The sequence below is a fragment of the Myotis brandtii genome, unplaced genomic scaffold (assembly GCF_000412655.1).
Source record: "Myotis brandtii unplaced genomic scaffold, ASM41265v1 scaffold496, whole genome shotgun sequence".
In the NCBI taxonomy this organism is placed as follows: Eukaryota; Metazoa; Chordata; class Mammalia; order Chiroptera; family Vespertilionidae; genus Myotis; species Myotis brandtii.
In genome coordinates, this window is record NW_005368921.1 from 456,563 (window position 1) to 475,300 (window position 18,738).

The 18,738-nt window shown below is 38.2% G+C and overlaps 1 protein-coding gene and 1 pseudogene across 4 annotated transcripts in view; both read right to left on the bottom strand.

Moving 5' to 3' along the window:
• SARNP (SAP domain containing ribonucleoprotein) overlaps window positions 1-18,738 on the bottom strand; it is a 63,701-nt gene that overhangs the window by 24,891 nt on the left and 20,072 nt on the right. The window contains exons 5-10 of one of the 4 annotated variants that reach the window (XM_014548131.1): window positions 12,400-12,451; window positions 11,531-11,604; window positions 11,077-11,105; window positions 7,840-7,865; window positions 5,647-5,715; window positions 4,827-4,996 (exon numbers count right to left, since the gene is read on the bottom strand). In XM_014548131.1, the coding sequence (XP_014403617.1) occupies window positions 4,931-4,996; window positions 5,647-5,715; window positions 7,840-7,865; window positions 11,077-11,105; window positions 11,531-11,604; window positions 12,400-12,451 (316 nt within the window). In that variant the 3' untranslated portion in view covers window positions 4,827-4,930. Of the gene's footprint in view, window positions 1-4,826; window positions 4,997-5,139; window positions 5,188-5,646; window positions 5,716-7,839; window positions 7,866-11,076; window positions 11,106-11,530; window positions 11,605-12,399; window positions 12,452-18,738 lie in introns of those variants that run through there. The other 3 variants (XM_014548134.1, XM_014548130.1, XM_014548133.1) reach the window with 3 other exon arrangements.
• Window positions 5,722-7,708, bottom strand: LOC102244259 (annotated as a pseudogene).

Genomic DNA, 18,738 nt, shown 5'->3' on the forward strand with positions numbered 1-18,738 from the left:
TGTATTATGAGCTTCTAAAACCAGGTGAAACCATTAATACTGATCGCTACCGACAACAAATAATCAATTTGAACCACGCTTTAATCGTAAAACGACCAGAATGGGCCAGAAGACACGGCAAAGTAATTTTGTTTCATGATGACACACCATCACACACTTCAAAACCAGTTAAAGACACATTAAAAGATTTTGCCTGCCGAAGCCGGTTTGGCTCAGTGGATAGAGCGTCGGCCTGCGGGCTGAAGGGTCCCAGGTTCGATTCCGGGCAAGGGCATGTACCTGGGTTGCAGGCACATCCCCGGTGGGAGATGTGCAGGAGGCAGCTGATCGGTGTTTCTATCTCATCGATGTTTCTGACTCTCTATCTCTCTCCCTTCCTCTCTGTAAAAAATCAGTAAAATATATTTAAAAAAAAAAAAAAAGATCTTGCCTGCAAGTATTAACCCACCCACTGTATTCACCAGACCTTGCTCCTTCAGATTACCACTTGTTCGGATCGATGACACATGCACTTTCTGAGCAGCACTTTAAAACATATGAAGAAGTGGAAAATTGGGTCTCTGAATGGTTTGCCTCAAAACAAGAAAAGTTCTATTGGGACGGTATCCACAAGTTACCTGAAAGATGGGGGAAATGTGAAGCTAGCGATGGACATTACATTGAATAAAGCACTTTTGATGTTTCTCTCGAAATTATCGTGTTTTCTTTGATTACAAAATCTGCCATTACTAACCGGTACACCTAGTATATCAACTGATCTGGCTTCCCATCTATTCCTTCTATCCATCTCTCATTCCTTTCAGAGATGAGTTTCTTATGTGCCAGGCAAGTCCTGTCCTTCACCAATAGAACTAACCCAAACACTATTTCTCTTGGGAGGCATGACAAAGTGACAGAAAACAACAAAACAACCAGTAGAGCACAAGACTAAAAACCTAGCTGGTGATCAATCAGAACCAATCAGGCAGAGGTTATTTATCTGGGTTCTGTTTTGTTTGAGGGGTGGGAGGTTTCTAAGCCATAGTCACCAGGAGACTTATATGAGAAAAGGCATGCCATTCTAGCCTCAAATAGCCCAAAGAGTTGGAGGGACAATTTACAACCTCTTGTGTAAAAAATGTCTATAAATGCCAGTGCCATTCTTTGCCCTGTCACTTCCCATTATCCTAAACCAACAGGATTCTATTCACTGAGACTTAAGCTAGAAACATGAATGGACAGGCCTTTCTTGGGCAGGCAAAAGAGGTTTTGTGCATAGTATACTAATGGAATATATGAACAGTTATACAAAAGTCAGCCTAGGAAGAATAGCTGAGATTCAGTGCCCTCAAATTTATAATATGGTCAAGCTATAAATCTAAAATATGAAGAGATGATCAGATTATGACAGTTAAAAAAGAAATCATCCATAAATACTATTAATCCATGGTTTACTTCCTCTCACACACTTTCCCTCTTTATCATATATAATAAATATATACTTATTATATATGCAGCAAAATCTACTGAAGAGAAATAAGCAAGCAATTGGAGCCTTAACCTGGATCAAGTAAACACAAACCCTGGGCAATGGAGATGACAGGAGGTGGGTTTCTCATTGTACTTTTTAGGATATTAGGATGAAGAAGAGGCATCTCCACACCATCTCCTAACTTATCAGTACTGGCATCATCTCTACATGAATGAGATCTGTGCCTAAAGAACCGTAAAACTTAAAGCAGGTGTCTAAATTATGTAGGAGGATGTTATACTAGAATCCAGGACCCCAAAATAAGGTGGACAGAATGCTGATCTGGCTGTTCCATAAAAATAAACTTAATCATGTCACTACCTTGGCCAACCAACCAAATACTAGGTAGAAAATCAGCTCTGGTGATAAAGAATAGTTATACATAAACTGAAACAGGCAATTGTCACTGAGAATATATCCAGTTTGCAATTTCAGGCTTTGGATATAGGACACTAGGTTCTAGGAAACAAGTTACTTGAAAAAAAGAACACTTTCTTTTATCTTACTCCTTTTCCTCCAATTTCTCTCTTTCTATAAATTCAGTCTAAAATTGCTTATATTCTAGCCTGGCCGGCATGGCTCAGTGGTTAAGCGTCGACTTATGAACTAGGAGGTCAGGGTTTGATTCCTGGTCAGGGGACCTGCCCAGGTTGTGGGATCCATCCCCACTGTGGGGCACATGCACGAGGCAGCTAATCAATGATCCTCTCTCATCACTGATATTTCTATCTCTCTCTCTGAAATCAATAAAAATATATTTAAAAAATAATTAAAAATAAAACTGTTTATATTCTACAAGTACTGAAAAATTCTGGGCTACAAAAACAGGAATTTAACTTATGTGGTCTGATAAAGGAGTTCTATGCTACTTCCAAGTATAAAAGCTGTGGGGGAGATATAAATTAGACTTGAGTAGTTTAATACACATGTGGCTATTCAATTAAAAATTCAGTTCTTCAGTTACACTAGCTACATTTCAAGTGGTCAATAACCACATGTTGCTAATCATTACTATATTAGATAACAGATTATTAAATAGAATATTCTATAGACTATTTCTATCACCACAGAAAGTTCTATTGGACAGTAGCAGTCTAGACAGCAAAATATCAACATTTTCTAGGACATTTTAGTGGTTTATGGGGAAAATTAGAGCAAACTGTTAAAATGAGGATGATTATGAAAACCAGGATTTATGATCAATGTATATGGAACTTATACTCAAAGAAGACATCTCAAAAAGTCACAAACCTCCAAGCAAAGTGGTATCTGGAGGAAATCATATACTCTAGTACAGTGCTATTCAAAATATGGTCTGCCTCCTGGTGCTGGTTCCCAAACTGTTTGTTACCACTCTGCAGTTAAATCCAGAAATTGGGAGTGTTTAGAAACTTCCAGAGTAATTTAACATTGCTGTGACATTTTAATTTTATTGTCTTTTACAAAAGTACCACTCTGCAATAAACTAGAAATTTAAAAAAGCTAGTCTTTGCCCGGGCTGGTAGCTCAGTGGTTGGAACACCACCCCACACACAGAAGGGTTGAGGGTTTGATTCCTGGTCAAGGAAAAAAAAAATAGCTAGTCTTTGCCACAGAGCTTGAGAGAAACACTACTCTAGAACATATGTGTGACAATGAATGTGATTAGAGAACAGAGCTCATATAGTCAGAGCTCTGCCAATTACCACTATCCTATATAATAAAAGGGTAATATGCAAACTGACCCTAACAGCAGAAAGACTGGGAATGACTGGTCATTATGACACACACTGACCACCAGGGGGCAGACTCTCAATGCAGGAGCTGCCCCCTGGTGGTCAGTGCGCTCCCACAGAGGGAGCTCTGCTCAGCCACAAGCCAGGCTGATGGCTGCCAGCACAGCGGTGGTGGCGGGAGCCTCTCCTGCCTCCTCAGCAGCGCTAAGGATGTCCGACTGCAGCTTAGGCCTGCTCCCTGCTGGCAAGTGGACATCCCCCGAGGGCTCCTGGGCTGCCAGAGTGATGTCTGACTGCCAGCTTAGGCCCGATCCCCTGGGGAGCGGGCCTAAGCCAGCAGGTAGACATCCCCCGAGGGGTCCCAGACTGTGAGAGGGCACAGGCCGGGCTGAGGGACCCCCCCCCCAAGTGCACAGATTTTTGTGCACCGGGCCTCTAGTCTGATTATAATCCTTCAGAGATTTAAAATGAAAACTGAAATCTTATCAGTGATCAAAAAACACAGAAGTTAACTGATTCAATTAGTCATAAAGCCAGTTGGCCAACAGAACTGAACTAAGAAGGAAGAAAACAAACAAACAAAACAAAACAAAAACAAAAAAAGGAAGAAAACTAATATTTATTGAGGTTGTCAACGTGTCACTATGTTAGGTAATACTCCCATTTTTTTAAAAAAATTTTTTATTTTGGTTAATCCTAACCTGAGGATATTTTTTTTTTTTTGAGGATATGTTTTTCCATTGACTTTTAGAGAGAGTGGAAAGGAGGGAGGAAGGGAGAAGAGAAGAGAAGAGAAGAGAAGAGAAGAGAAGAGAAGAGAAGAGAAGAGAAGAGAAGAGAAGAGAGAGAAGAAGAGGAGAAGAGAAGAGAAGAGAAGAGAAGAGAAGAGAAGAGAAGAGAAGAGAAGAGAAGAGACATCGATGTGGGAGAGATACATCGATTGGTTGCCTGGTTGCCTCCTGCATGTGCCCCAACCAGGCAGGGGATTGAACTTGCAACCCAGGTACATGCCCTTGACTGGGAATCGAACCTGTAACCCTTCAGTGAATGGGCTGGCGCTCTAACCATTGAAATACTGGCCAGGGCATTACTCCCATTTTTATAGATGAGGATCAAATAAGTTTAATATTTTGCTCAAAGTCACAAAATCAACTAAGGTATCTCCTTCCTGTTCTACTCATGGACTGGCAAAATCAGGTCAAATATGGAGAAAGATTATAGGGAAAGGAAAAGAAAAGCTGATGTCCCTGAATTGAAACACTATCAAAATAACTCAGGTGGCCTGGCCAGTGTGGCTCAGTGATTGAGTGTTGACCTATGAACCAGGTGGTCACAGTTCAATTCCGGGTCAAGGCACGTGCCTGGGTTGCAGGCTTGATCCCCAACAGGGGGCACGCAGGAGGCAGAGCCAATCAAGAATTCTCTCTCATGATTGATGTTTCTATCTCTCTCTCCCTCTCCCTTCCTCTCGGAAATCAATAAAAAAAAATAAAATACACACACACACACATATACATACACACACACACAAAACAACTCAGGCAGACAGTATATGTGAGGGGCAAATTCCTCTCAGGAATGTGTCCATGTGAGCTGAGTAGTAGGAGGTACAGTGTTCAATTTAATTCATTTTGATGGAACATACAAACACACATAATTCCTTAGAGGAGTGAAGTTATTGCTGAGATTCTCAGACACCTAACCCTCATATACAAAAGGAGATAGATGAGATCCAGGGCCACACATCCAAAGCATCCTTTCCCTTGGCCATCTAGCAAAACACAAATGACTTTGGGTTTATAATAATTCTTCCCAATTAAGCTGCACGTGGTTTACGAATCACATACTCTGCCTTCCTCTCGACTCCTAAATTGTAAAAATTTCACACAAACCAGCAAATACTCCTATTGAACACCTATGGTCTCAGCATCAAACTGAGCACACAGAGCTGATGTTGTATTTCTGGTAAACACAAAAGGAAGGGAAGATGAAACATAGCTGTAAGCAAGATTATGAGTTGTTCTCCCCCACTCCTTCCACTGCAGGTACAAGTGTTTACTTCTTAGTGTTCAGTTTTTTTCCTGAGCAAAAATATAACCAGTAACCAGTCAGGTCAATTTTTTCTTATGGATTTCCAAAGAGCTCAATATTTCCATACTCAAATGGGAAATAATAATTTTTTAAAATGTTTTTTTTCGACAACCAAGAGAAATACAGAGCATGCTCAAACAGCCTAAGTAGAAGTTATGAAAACAATCTGTGGGGGTGGGGGGAACCAATTAGCTTTGTGAAACAATTTCTGTAACACAATCAGTAGTCAGTGAGAGGAGTTGAGAGCCAAAGGACTGCGTGAAACAAAGTGTTATATTCTTAGCCTGGTAGTCCCTAAGCTGTTCTAACATTGCAAAAACAGTACTTTACCTTTCTGGAGATTGAAGAAACATTCAAACCAAATCTTTGAGCTCTTTCCTTTAGCTTGTCCAGGTTAACCTACAAAAACAATGGGGGAAAACAAACACCAACAAAAAACCAACCTATATTTTAAAAAACCAAACCAGAAAATACAGAAGGCAGAAACTATGGTCCAATGATAAGAGTTAAATAAGCCTACAACATCAAAGATAACCTATGTGCCAAATTAGGACAGAAAGCAGCACCCGTCCATGCCACTAATTATTAAAAGGCTTCTTTTGGAATGCAGTGACAGAGTCTGCCCTACTGCCTTCATTCATCAAAGGTGGCAAGAACCTCATGAGGGTTTAAGATCAAAGTAGGACAAACACTGCTTGAAAAAGCAAACAAATGTCTAAATCATCACCTCCTAACAAGTCCTTCATTCACAGTCCAAAATCATTAATTCCTATAGTCTCTGCAAACAGTTCTTAACTCTATCTCTTAGCAAAAAGATATCATCACTGCACTTGTACTTTCTTCAGAAGACAAATCTACCACCAGTACCCTACTCAATTTTCTTGGAAACCTTGATATATCAAGATTATCATAGGAATATTTAGGACATTTTCTTTCTTTTTAGGTAGAGGAAGGATATTTTGAATGATTAATGCACGTAATTGCTGAGGCCACTATGTACAGGTAAGAGAGGTGGATATTTCTTTCTTTATCTCTTCCCCGCTGGACAGAGTCTTGATGATTTCCTCCCTCTTGGCCTGGAGCCATTCTTCATGGAGCTTGCGTGCTTCCTTGGTCTTAGACCTATGGGCCTCAGCCTGGTCAGCCAGAAGTTTGCTGAGTCTCGTCTGCCTTCCTTCAGTTCATGAATGTGTTCCATAAGAATCCGCTTGTTTCTGAACATGTTGCCTCTCACTTTCAGGCACAGGCTGTGATACATGTGGTGGACAATCTTCTTAGATTCACAGTATCTTCTAAGCATCTGGAAAAGAATTCTCATCCTCCTCATCCAGGCTACCTTCTCAGCCATTCAAGCATTGGCAGTACCCTCTGGTTTACCTCACCCATATGCCTGCCCTTCTTGCAGGCCAAGGTGTTTTTCAGGGATCAAGCTTGGGGAATGGACAATCACAGGCTTCCAGATGATCAGTCCATCTTTGATCAACTTCCAGATCTGCTGATGGGAGTTGGCATTGGCGATTTCACTGGTCTCACTGGAGTCCAACCCAACCTTCTTTTTGCCACAGAAAAGGACACTGCAGCCAAGCCTCTTCTGAAGCCTGAGCAATACTCATGTATGTGGCCACAGCGGTAAAAGTATTTGGAAAATTTTCATTACTACTACCACTAAAAATAATGAACTGTAACCACAAAAGCAGAATTCCATAAAGCTGAACATATTTCTTTTTTTATAGTACACTTTTAAAATTTTATTTATTTTTATTATTATCATATTTTAAATCCACACCCGAGGATATGTTTTTATTGATTTTAGAGAGAGGAAAAGGGAGACAGAGAGAAAGAAACATCAATGTGAGAAAGAAACATCAACTGGTTGCCTCCCGTACATGCCAAGGGATTGAACCGGCAACCTGGATATGTGCCCTGACCGGGAATCAAACTTGGACCTTTCCGTGTACAGGACGACACTCCAACCAACTGAGCTAAGGACAAACTGAACATATTTCACCACATCACTTATTTCCATTTTCTAATCATGCCTACTAGTCACAATGGCCCAGAAGTGTCTTATTCTACTAGTCTTTATTCTGATTTTACATTTACTAGGAGTGTGGAAAAATACCAGTATCTATAAATAGAACTCATTAAGTTGCTTTCACAGATTTTCTTGTGGTAATTAAGAATTAGACATTATCAAAGCCACTGGACAAGGCCTAAAACTGCAGTACCATAAAACAAAGAGTTACATGGGCTAACAAAATCTAACAAAATCTATTCATTTGTTCAAGAGGAGTGGTAGGAAGGGGGATGTCTATAGTATTTTTGAAGACATGGAAATTTTCCTGACCTCTCGGTACCTCTAACAATTCTCTTTATTCAGGACATCAAACATTACTGAAAACAGTTACCAAGCTCATATGACCTCAGTTTCCTTTGACCTGGGGAGGAGAAGTCTCTCTAACTTTTATACTAACTGGATAGAGTTAAGTTTTAGCTCTCAAGGTATAAAATAAGATTTCTTACCATAGGCTTGGTGTCAGATGACAGGCCTAAAAAAAGAGAGTTTTAGTTAATATTTTAAAAAGTCATAAAGGAAGCTCATAGTCTTCAAATCAAGTCAGACAGCATAGAAATAATATATATGACAAATCTCCTTTATTAGAAGTAAAAGGCAGATTGCATCTAGAGATCATATATGCATTACACTAGAGATCATATCTGTATAGCCACTTTGGAAACAGTTTGGCAGTTCCTCAGAAAGTTAAAGCATAGTTTACCATATGACTCAGCAATTCCATGCCTAGGTATATACACAAAAGACATGAAAACATATATCTATACAAAAACTTGTATATGAATGTTCACAGCAACATTATCTATAGTAGCCAAAGTGTGAAAACAACCCAAATGTTCATCAACTGATGAATGGTTAGATAAAATATGGTATATCCACACAATGGAATATTACCCAACAATAAAAAGAAATGAAGTTCTGATAAATGCTACAACATCTGAATACATTATGCTAAATGAAAGAATTCAGTCACAAATAACCACAAATTAAATGATTCCACTAATATGAAGGAAAATTTATATATACATAAGAAAAAATCAGTGGTTGCTTAGGGGGACAGGATGGGAAACAACTGATAATGAGTACAGGGTTTTGTTTTTGGGTGATAGATATGTCCTAAAATTAGACTGTGATGACAGCTGCACAACCCTGTGAATATAAAGAAACCAATGAATTATATATATTTTAAATGGATGAACTGTATGGTATATGAATTATATCTCAATAAAGCTGTTAAAAAATGAGAAAGAAATTCATATCTGGAAAAAAGAGCAGAGCTATTATCATGAGTTAAAATTATGGCCTCTTTTTTAAAAATATACTTTCTTATTGATTTCAGAGAGGAAGGGAGAGGGAGAGGTAGAAACATCAATGATGAGAGAGAATCATTCATCGGCTGCTTCCTGCATGCCACACGGGGATGGAGCCCACAATGTGGACATGTGCCCTGACCAGGAATGGAACCATGACCTCCTGGGACCTCCCAGTTCATAGGTTGACACTCAACCACTGAACCACACCAGCTGGGCAAAATTATGGCCTCTTTAAGATAATGTTCTGTCTGGAAATTATCACTAAGAAGCAAGTAGTAAACCGGTCTATAGGATCAAACCTAATCTAGTGAATAATTACTGACTTACAACTTTTCAAAATTTTATTTTAAGCAATCTCAATTTTGTCATTGGTTCCGTAACTCTCCAATGTAAGCATTTATGTATGGGTTCAACTTTTACCATAACCCATGTGCTAGGAACTCTTAGATGTTTTTATGTTCTCACTCATAACACTAAAACTCCTTTCAAATGTTCTGTTCAAATATTTTAATTGATTTTTTTAGAGAGAGAGAAAGGAAGAGGGTAGAGAGACAGAAACACGGATGAGAGAAAAACATCGATTGGCTGCCTCCTGCACGCCCACAACCCGGGCATGTGCCCTGACGGGAAATCAAACCGGTGACCTCGAACTGGTGACCTCCTGGTTCATGGGTCAACACTTAACCAGTGAGCAACACCAGCCAGGCTGTTCTGTTCTTTAGAGCTACTCTGTAATTCTAGGATGTCAGAGTTATGGTAACACTGTAAATGTTATCTATACATTATTTTTACTGATCAGGTTTACTTTTCAGACTATATTCATCTTAACTTTTGTTCTTTCTTCAAATTGCACCATCTAATGTCTTAAATAATTTTGTTGTACTATCATCAATCCTATTATCTCTCTCTTGACATAACTAAAAGCTAGAAAATAACTTATTTCTAAAACACATACTGATAGTGGCCAGAATTTTTCTGGTCTTTTAGAAAGCACAGCAATATAAGATCTTTAGAGGATATTTTCTTAACACACTTGAAACTACAAACAAGTCACTAGGAAGACCGGATTGGATTAGGAGATTACATTTAAATTTTACAGGGATTATGTCCTTTTAAAAAACAATAACCTGCCCTAGCTGGTTTGGTTCAATGGATAGAGCGTCGGCCTGCAGACTGAAGGGTCTCGGGTTTGATTCTGATCAAGGGCACATGCCTGGGGTTGTGGGCTTGATCTCCAGTGTGGGGCGTGCAGGAGGCAGCCGATCAATGATTCTCCCTCATCAATGATGTTTTTATTTCCTAATTTATTACAAAATGCATATTCATTGTAGAAATTTTTTTCATTGTAGAAATTTTAAAAACAGACAAGATTTAGTCACTCAAAATTCTACCAGAGATAATGAGTATTAACAATTTAGTATATTTCCTTTATTTCCTAGCCATACATGCACTAGGAAATGACAATCTACTGCAAATTTTATAACTTTCTTTTTTCACTTAATATCGTCCTGATAAATATTCTTCAATATCATTTTTAACATCTGCATGGCCTTCCACTATACCATGGTACAAATTTATTTAACCAATTCCCTACTGTATATCACACTGCTTCCAGTTACTGATCACTACAAATAATGCATGATAATAAACTTTGTGGCTAAATCTTTAAGTATATCCAAGATTATTTCCTTGTAAATTCCTAGAAGTAAGATTGTTGAGGTAAAAAAGACTCTTTCCCTTTACCACTACACGAGGCAGAATAACAATGGACAGGTACATAATAATTATATACTGATTTGAGACAACAGAATAAGTAAGTGAGGTACTAGAAACTTCTCTGAAAATGTCCAAGAAAAGAAAAAACAAATGTTGATACTTCTTCCTATTCTCTTCAATATCTTCTCTAAATTGCCCAGGAAGGCTTACGTATAGTTTTACCTAAAGCAAAGAGGTAAATGTTACAACTTCTTAAAGGCTTCTAAAGCTAATAAGTTTACCTTAACTTGCCCCGACCGGTTTGGCTCAGTGGATGGAGCGTCAGCCTGCGGACTCAGGGGTCCCAGGTTCGATTCCAGTCAAGGGCATGTACCTTGGTTGCGGGCACATCCCCAGTGGGGAGTGTGCAGGAGGCAGCTGATCGATGTTTCTCTCTCATCGATGTTTCTAACTCTCTATCCATTCTCTTCAATATCTTCTCTAAATTGCCCAGGAAGGCTTACGTATAGTTTTACCTAAAGCAAAGAGGTAAATGTTACAACTTCTTAAAGGCTTCTAAAGCTAATAAGTTTACCTTAACTTGGAGAAATAAAATCTGTGTGCCAGAAAAGTAAAAATATAGAGATAACTTTCTCAGAAGAGTTTCTGTGTGCTTACCTTTTGAGGGAACTGAAGAAATTCCAAATCTGTAGAAAGAAAAACAAGCTAAATTTTAGGGAGCTGTTCACACTCCTGGTCTCCGTGTCAAGTGTACATATGGCACTTCTTGCTTGTGATCTCAAGCCTTGCAATCATTAGCTAATTCTAACAACCCCATGAAAGAAGTTCCGTTTACTCTTTTTCTCACCAAGAGTCCAAATAATAAGCTAAAAGGAAGCCTTATCAGAAGTATTAGTCAGTTCCTGACTTTTACCTATTACAAAAACCCTGCTCAATAATAAAACCTATCTATAGCTACTATATCCAAATCAACAGAGTTCTGAATAGAGCCAAAAAAGTTTCTTTTCAGCAAGGCCTATATCCTCCTTAAAGTCAACAATTATATTTAAAATCATAGCCCCTCACCTTCATACTATCACTATCTCAGGTCCAAAAGGCTGGGGACACTCACCTAGCTGCCCGGGCAGCTTTCTTACTCTCCAAGCTCACAGGTACATTGAATCTTTCAGCTCTCTTCTGCATTCTCTAAGTGATAATGGACAAAAGAAGGGGAAAAGAAAAATTTAATTTCCGGTTTTCTTCTCTTAAGAGAAAAGTTGTTTAGAAGTGTATCTTTAGAATATGAGGAATAATTTCTTAAAATCTAAACTGAGAATACTGACAATCTTAGAGGATATCAGGTTATATCCATCTGAGGGCTTAACTCAATAGCCGTTTCCAGAAAGCAAACACAAAAAGACTATTATTACATTCACATCCTCAAAAACTAAAGAAATAAAACAAAACCCACAATCTGCATGAAGCCAAGAAGAAAAAAAGCTGTGTCTAGTTGACCTTTGAAAAGGGATCAAAGGAACAACTTGGTTCCAACAGTGATGGTACGCTTTCAGTTAGAAATGAGGCAGTATATCCTATGCCACCTTTACTTTAAGGGTATATAAAAGAACACAGATCTCGACTGGAACCTAGTTTCAGAGATTTTAAGACAGAATCCCACAGAAATTTCAATCTCACCAGCTAGTGACTTATAACTTAAGGGTGATATCTTCCCTTGTTACTTTTCATCTCTCCCAAGGTACAATTCTCCCAAGCTCCAATCCTAGCTTGTAAACATCCTAAAGAGAAATACCACTAAGACCACAGGTACAGTGTAATATACAAAAAGACTATGGTTTCAACAGTGACTATGCCAGCCCAAATATTTTCTCAAGTGCAGTTGGTGGAAAAATTTTTAAAGTGATAATACAGATAGAATAAAGGGTAAGAAACAGGAAGATATATGTATAGAGGGCCTGCTCTTCTCCCAGGGAGAATACCTACCTCAGTCTGTGGTATTTCAGATGTAATTTTTACTACTTTCTTTTCCGCTGCCCTGGGAAAAGAGGAAAAGAGTTTTTTTAAATGAGAAAACTGACATTCTAAACCAAAACTTTAGAATTGTATAAGAATTTACCTAAATCATGTCTTCTGTCCCATATCTCTCTACCACCCCTTCTTAACCCAAAAAACCATAAAACGCATTAGAACTTCAATTCCTTGAACTGTCATCTATTGATAAGAGTTCAAATAACAGACTAAGCTACTTTGCTAAAGTATAAGAAAGTTATCAGGAAAGAAGTCTGGATATATATATTGGGCTGAAGGGAAATATTCAAAGGATACGGGAAACCATTTTATTTACTTTTAGGAACTTTTAAATTTACTTCTGGACTCTAACTAGTCCTCTAATCCTCATTTAAATATCAGCTCTCAATTTTCATCACAGAAACAATTAATGTGTGCTCTACAAGCTCTGGTTTCTTTCTTTTACAAATCCCTTATATTTCCCATGGGGACTGTAGCTTCAGCTGAAACAGTCAAAATGGGACAAATAAAAATGCCAAAAGGAGTGGGAAGAAAAAAGGTTAAGGGGAGTTTGAATTAGGAAAACATGGTAAGTTACTAGTCAAAAGGCTAAGAGAAAACAAAAGAGGAGGACCACAGGGGCGGTAGACAAAGTTCGGAAGTACCCAGGATAAATGGAAGGGAATTAACCTTCCACCAAACGACTCCCATAAAACTGTGGGTCATAACCAGTCTCATTAAGGTCCCTCATTTAGAGACATGGGCAGCTTTTGTTCCAATATCCCAGACACTTTTCCCATTTGATGCCCTGAAAGGTAGTAATGGTTTAATGGCATTTTCAGAGGAAGCAATTCTGGAACAGGAACTTACTCTTCTACATCCTTTTGTTGGAGGTCCCTGAACTGACATATAAGCAATAGGTGCCCCCTGCTGACCATAACTAAGTCCTACAATATTGAACTGACGACTATGAAAAAAGAAAAAAACATCAAACTAGAAAGAGGAATATTTTTGGAGACCATCAAACCAAAGATGAAGTAAGGGGACCTCCTATTGAATGTTCAAGGGAGCTAAATTCGCCCTAAATATTCTGACTTGTGAAGAAATTTTTGAATTCTTCCCAACTCCTGGTCACTCTTCTTTCCCTGTCTTGTTCAGGCAAAAAGGGACACTGAAGTTATATGTTTTTCTTCAAGTCCAATGCCATTAAGAAAGCAGTCCTCTCCACCAACCCCAGGCTAATGACTTTCTTCACATTTCTGTCTTAAAGCACAATCACTGCAGTTCACCTCATAGCAGAAATGGAACCCCAAAGAGGAACCCTCCTTCTGTTCCATTCTAACCCCCTCAGGTGCATTTAATCACAAGCAATAAAAACACATCACATTCTGGGACTCATGGGAAATTTCGTCTCTTCACTGAAAAATTTTTGACACACAGTCACATACAAAACACTGTCTAAACTATAGGGACTCAGACCTTCTCTGAACTGTACATATTTTTAAAAATATATATTTTTATTGATTTCAAGGAGGGAAGGAGAAGGAGAGAGAGATAGAAACATCAATAATGAGAGAGAATCATTGACTGGCTGCCTCCTGCATGACCCCCTAGTAGGGGGCCAAGCCCAAAACCAGGGCATGTGCCCTGACCGGGAATTGAACCGTGACTGCCTGGTTCGTAGGTGGACCCTCAACCACTGAGCCACGCCAGCCGGGCATGTACTATACATAGTTTAGTCTAACCATTACTTCCCTCCAAAAAGCAAAATCACCACCACCCCACACATTCAATTTCCCTGTTTAGAAATTCATTAATAAAATTAAAACCCTTTAAACAAATTACACATTTTACATGTCCTAAGAATAATGAACTTTTACAAATTTTCAAACTTCATTTTTCAAAATATTTATTATTGATTTTTTTCTTTGAGAGAGAGAGAGAGAGAGAGAGAGAGAGAAGGAGGAGGGAGAGAGAGCGCGAAACACTGATCAGCTGCCGTGTGCACGTTCCCTATCCCCTTATTGGGGACAGAGCCCACAACCTGTGCATGTGCCCTAACAGAGAATCAAACAGGCAACCTTTTGGTGCAGGGATGATGTCCAAACGAGCCACATCGACCAGGTCCAAATTTCATTATTTTTAAACCACACAAGCCAATTATCACTGTATTTACCTGATATTGCTTCTTGCCCAGAAGTCCCCAAAATATCTCAATTTTAAAGCTATCCCATAAAACATTTTCTTAAAACATTATATCTAAACACAAGCCCCTATGATGGAAGATAACTAAAAGGTTTTCAAAAGCAGTAATATTTGACAAAATCTAATAAAACATTACATGCACTTCCCCTGTAATGCAGCAACTCCAGGGATATATCCTATGAACATATTTGCATAAGTATAAAAACAGTGCATAAGGACATGTAGCACTGCATTTTCTGCTATTATGAATAATCTCAATGTCCATCAACAGGAGACCAATGAAATTACTGTTTATCCCTGGAATGGAATACTATTAGTTGCTAGAAAGAATAAGACTCTAAGCCAGTGATAGCAAACCTTTTGAGCTCAGCGTGTCAGCATTTTGAAAAACGCTAACTTAACTCTGGTGCCGTGTCACATATAGAAATTTTTTGATATTTGCAACCATAGTAAAACAAAGACTTATATATTTTTTTAACTTTATATTTTTAAATGCCATTTAACAAAGAAAAATCAACCAAAAAAAATGAGTTCGCGTGTCACCTCTGACACGCATGTCATAGGTTAGTCGTCACTGCTCTAAGCTGGTAACTACTAAATCTGAGTAAATAGGTTCTTGAGAGTCTATTATACTATTCTCATAACTTTTACATATATTTGCAATTTCCCTTAACAACAAACTTAAAAAAGAGACCTACCACTTACTAGGATAATTATTCTTATTTCATAGGACTGACGTGAAGATTAAATGAATATATGTATAACACTTAGAATCTTACTTAGTATATAACTAACATTTATTTCCAGATGTGGACACAGCAAAAGCAGTCCTGAGAGGGAAGTTCATAGCACTACAGGTCTACCTCAAAAAAAGAGAGAGAAACAATAATAAACTATTTAACCCTACAACTTAAAGAACTAGAAAGAGAACAATAAGAAAAGCCCAGAATAAGTAGAAGGAAGGAAATAATAAAGATTAGAGCAGAAATAAATGACATAGAGACTAAAAAAAAAATCAATGATCCAAGAACTGGTTCTTTGAAAGGATAAACAAGATTGATGAACCATTAGCCAAACTCATTAAGAAACAAAGAGAAGCCAAATAAATAATATCAGAAACAAACGTGGGGAAATAACCAACTGACACCACAGAAATACAAAGGATTTTAAGAAAATACTATGAATAACTTTATGCCAACAAGCTGGACAATGTGGATGAAATAGAAAAATTCCTAGAAAAATACAATCTCCCAAAACTGAATCGGGAAGAATCAGAAAACCTGAATAGGCCAATAACAACTGATGAAATAGAAGCAGTAATCAAAAAACTCCCAGCGAAAAAAAGCCCAGGTCCCGACGGCTTCACAAGGAAGTTTTACCAAACTTTAAAAGAACTAACACTTACCCTCCTCGACTATTACAAAAAAATTCAAGAGGAAGAAATATTTCCAAGCTCTTTCTATGAAGCCAGCATTATCCTAATTCCAAAATTAGATAGACACTACAAAGAAAGAGAATTACACCCAATATCCCTGATGAACATAGATGCTAAAAACCTCAAATATTAGCAAATCGGATCCAGCAATATATTAAAAAGATCATACACCATGACCAAGTGGGATTTATTCCAAGGATGCAAGGCTGGTACAATATTCGCAAATCAATAAACATGATACATCACATAAACAAATTGGAAGACAAAAGTCACATGATCATAACAAGAGACACAGAAAAAGTATTTGACAAAATCCAACACCCATTTTTAAAAAAATATATTTTTATTGATTTCAGAAAGGAAGGGAGAGGGGGAGAGAGACAGAAATATCAATGATGAGAGAATCATTGATTGGCTGCCTCCTGCACACAACCTGGGCATGTGCCCTTGACCGGAATCGAGCCCAGGACCCTTCAGTCTGCAGGCTAACACTCTATCCACTGAGCAAAAACGGCTAGGGCCCAACACCCATTTTTGATAAAATCTCTCAGCAAAGTAGGAATAGAGGGAGCATATCTCAACATGATAAAGGCCATATATAACAAACCTATATCGAACATCCTACTCCAATGGCAAAAACTAAAACCATTTCCCCTAAGAACAGTAACAAGATAGGGATGTCCAGTTTTAACACTCTTAATCAACATAGTACTGGAAGTCTTTATATATATATATATGTATATTTATTTATTTGATTTTTTACAGAGAGGAAGGGAGAGGGTTAGAGAGTTAGAAACATCGATGAGAGAGAAACATCCATCAGCTGCATCCTGCACACTCCTGACTGGGTATGTGCCCGCAACCAAGGTACATGCCCTTGACCGGAATCAAACCTGGGACCCTTGAGTCCGCAGGCCAACGCTCTATCCATTGAGCCAAACCGGTTAGGGCAGTACTGGAAGTCTTAGCCATGGCGATCAAACAAGGAGAAGAAATCAAAGGCATCCAAATTGGAAAGGAGGAAGTAAAACTCTAATTATTCACAGATGACATGATATTGTACATAGAAAATCCTAAGGACTCTACCAAAAAATGACTAGATTTAATAAATGAATTTGGCAATGTAGCAGAAACAAAATCAACACCCAAAAATTGATGGCTTTTTTTGTATACCAATAATGAATTCTCAGAAAGAGAAATTAAAAAACAACCCCATTTACCATTGCACCAAAAAAAAAATAAGATACTTAGGAATAAACTTAACCAAGGAGGTAAAAGACTTGTACTCAGAAAACTACAGAATGTTGAAAAACGAGATAGAAAAAGATATAAACAAGTGGAAGAATATTCCGTGTTCATGGATTGGTAGAATCAACATCATTAAAATGTCCATACTACCCAAAGCAATCAACAGATTCAATGCAATCCCTATTAAAATATCAACAGCATATTTCACAGATCTAGAACAAATACTCCAAAAATGTATATGGAACCAAAAAAGAACCCGAATTGCTACAGCAATCTTGAGAAAGAACAAAGTTGGAGGAATCACAATACCAGATATCAAGTTATACTACAAAGCCACCATGATCAAAACAGCCTGGAACTGGCATAAGAACAGGCCTATCGATCAATGGAACAGAACAGAGACCCAAGAAATCGACCCAAGCCATTACGCTCAATTAATATTTGACAAAGGAAGCAAGAGCATATAGTGGAGTCAAGAGAGTCGCTTCAATAAATGGTGATGGGAAAATTGGACAGATACATGCAAAAAAATGATACTAGACCACCAACTTACACCATATACAAGAATAAACTCAAAATGGATAAAAGACCTAAATTTAAGTTGGGAAACCATAAAAATCCTAGAAGAAACGATAGGCAGCAAAATCTCAGACATCCCTTGTAGCAATGTTTACGGATACATCTTCTAGGGCAAAGGAAACTAAGGAGAAAATAAACAAATGGGACTACATCAAAATAAAAAATGTGTGCATAGCAAAAGAAAACATCAACAAAATGAAAAGGGAGCCCACTGAATGGGAGAACATATTTGGCAATGATACATCTGATAAAGAGTTAATATCCAAAATATATAAGGAACTCATACAACTTAACAAAAGGAAGACAATCCAATTAAAAAATGGACAAAGGACCTAAATAGACACTTTTCAAAAGAGGACCTACAGAAGGCCAAGAGACATATAAAAAATGCTCAGTCACTAATCATCAGAGAGATGCAAATTAAAATGACAATGAGGTATCACCTCACACCTGTCAGAATGGCTACCATCAACAAATCAACAAATGACAAGTGCTGGAGAAGATGTGGAGAAAAGGGAAACCTACTGCACTGCTGGTGGGAATGCAGACTGGTGCAGCCATTATGGAAAACAGTATGGAGTTTCCTCAAAAAAATTAAATATGAGCCCTAGGCAAATGACCAGCTCAGCGGATAGAGTTTTGGCCTGTGGACTGAAGGGTCCCAGGTTCAATTCCGGTCAAGGGCACGCACCTGGGTTGCAGGCTCCATCCCTGGGCCTTGTGCAGGATGCAACCAATCAATCTCTCTCTCTCTCTCCCCCTCCCATCCACTCTCTAAAAATCAATGGAAAAATATTCTCGGGTGAGGATTAACAAAAGATTAAATAAATAAATAAATAAATAAATAA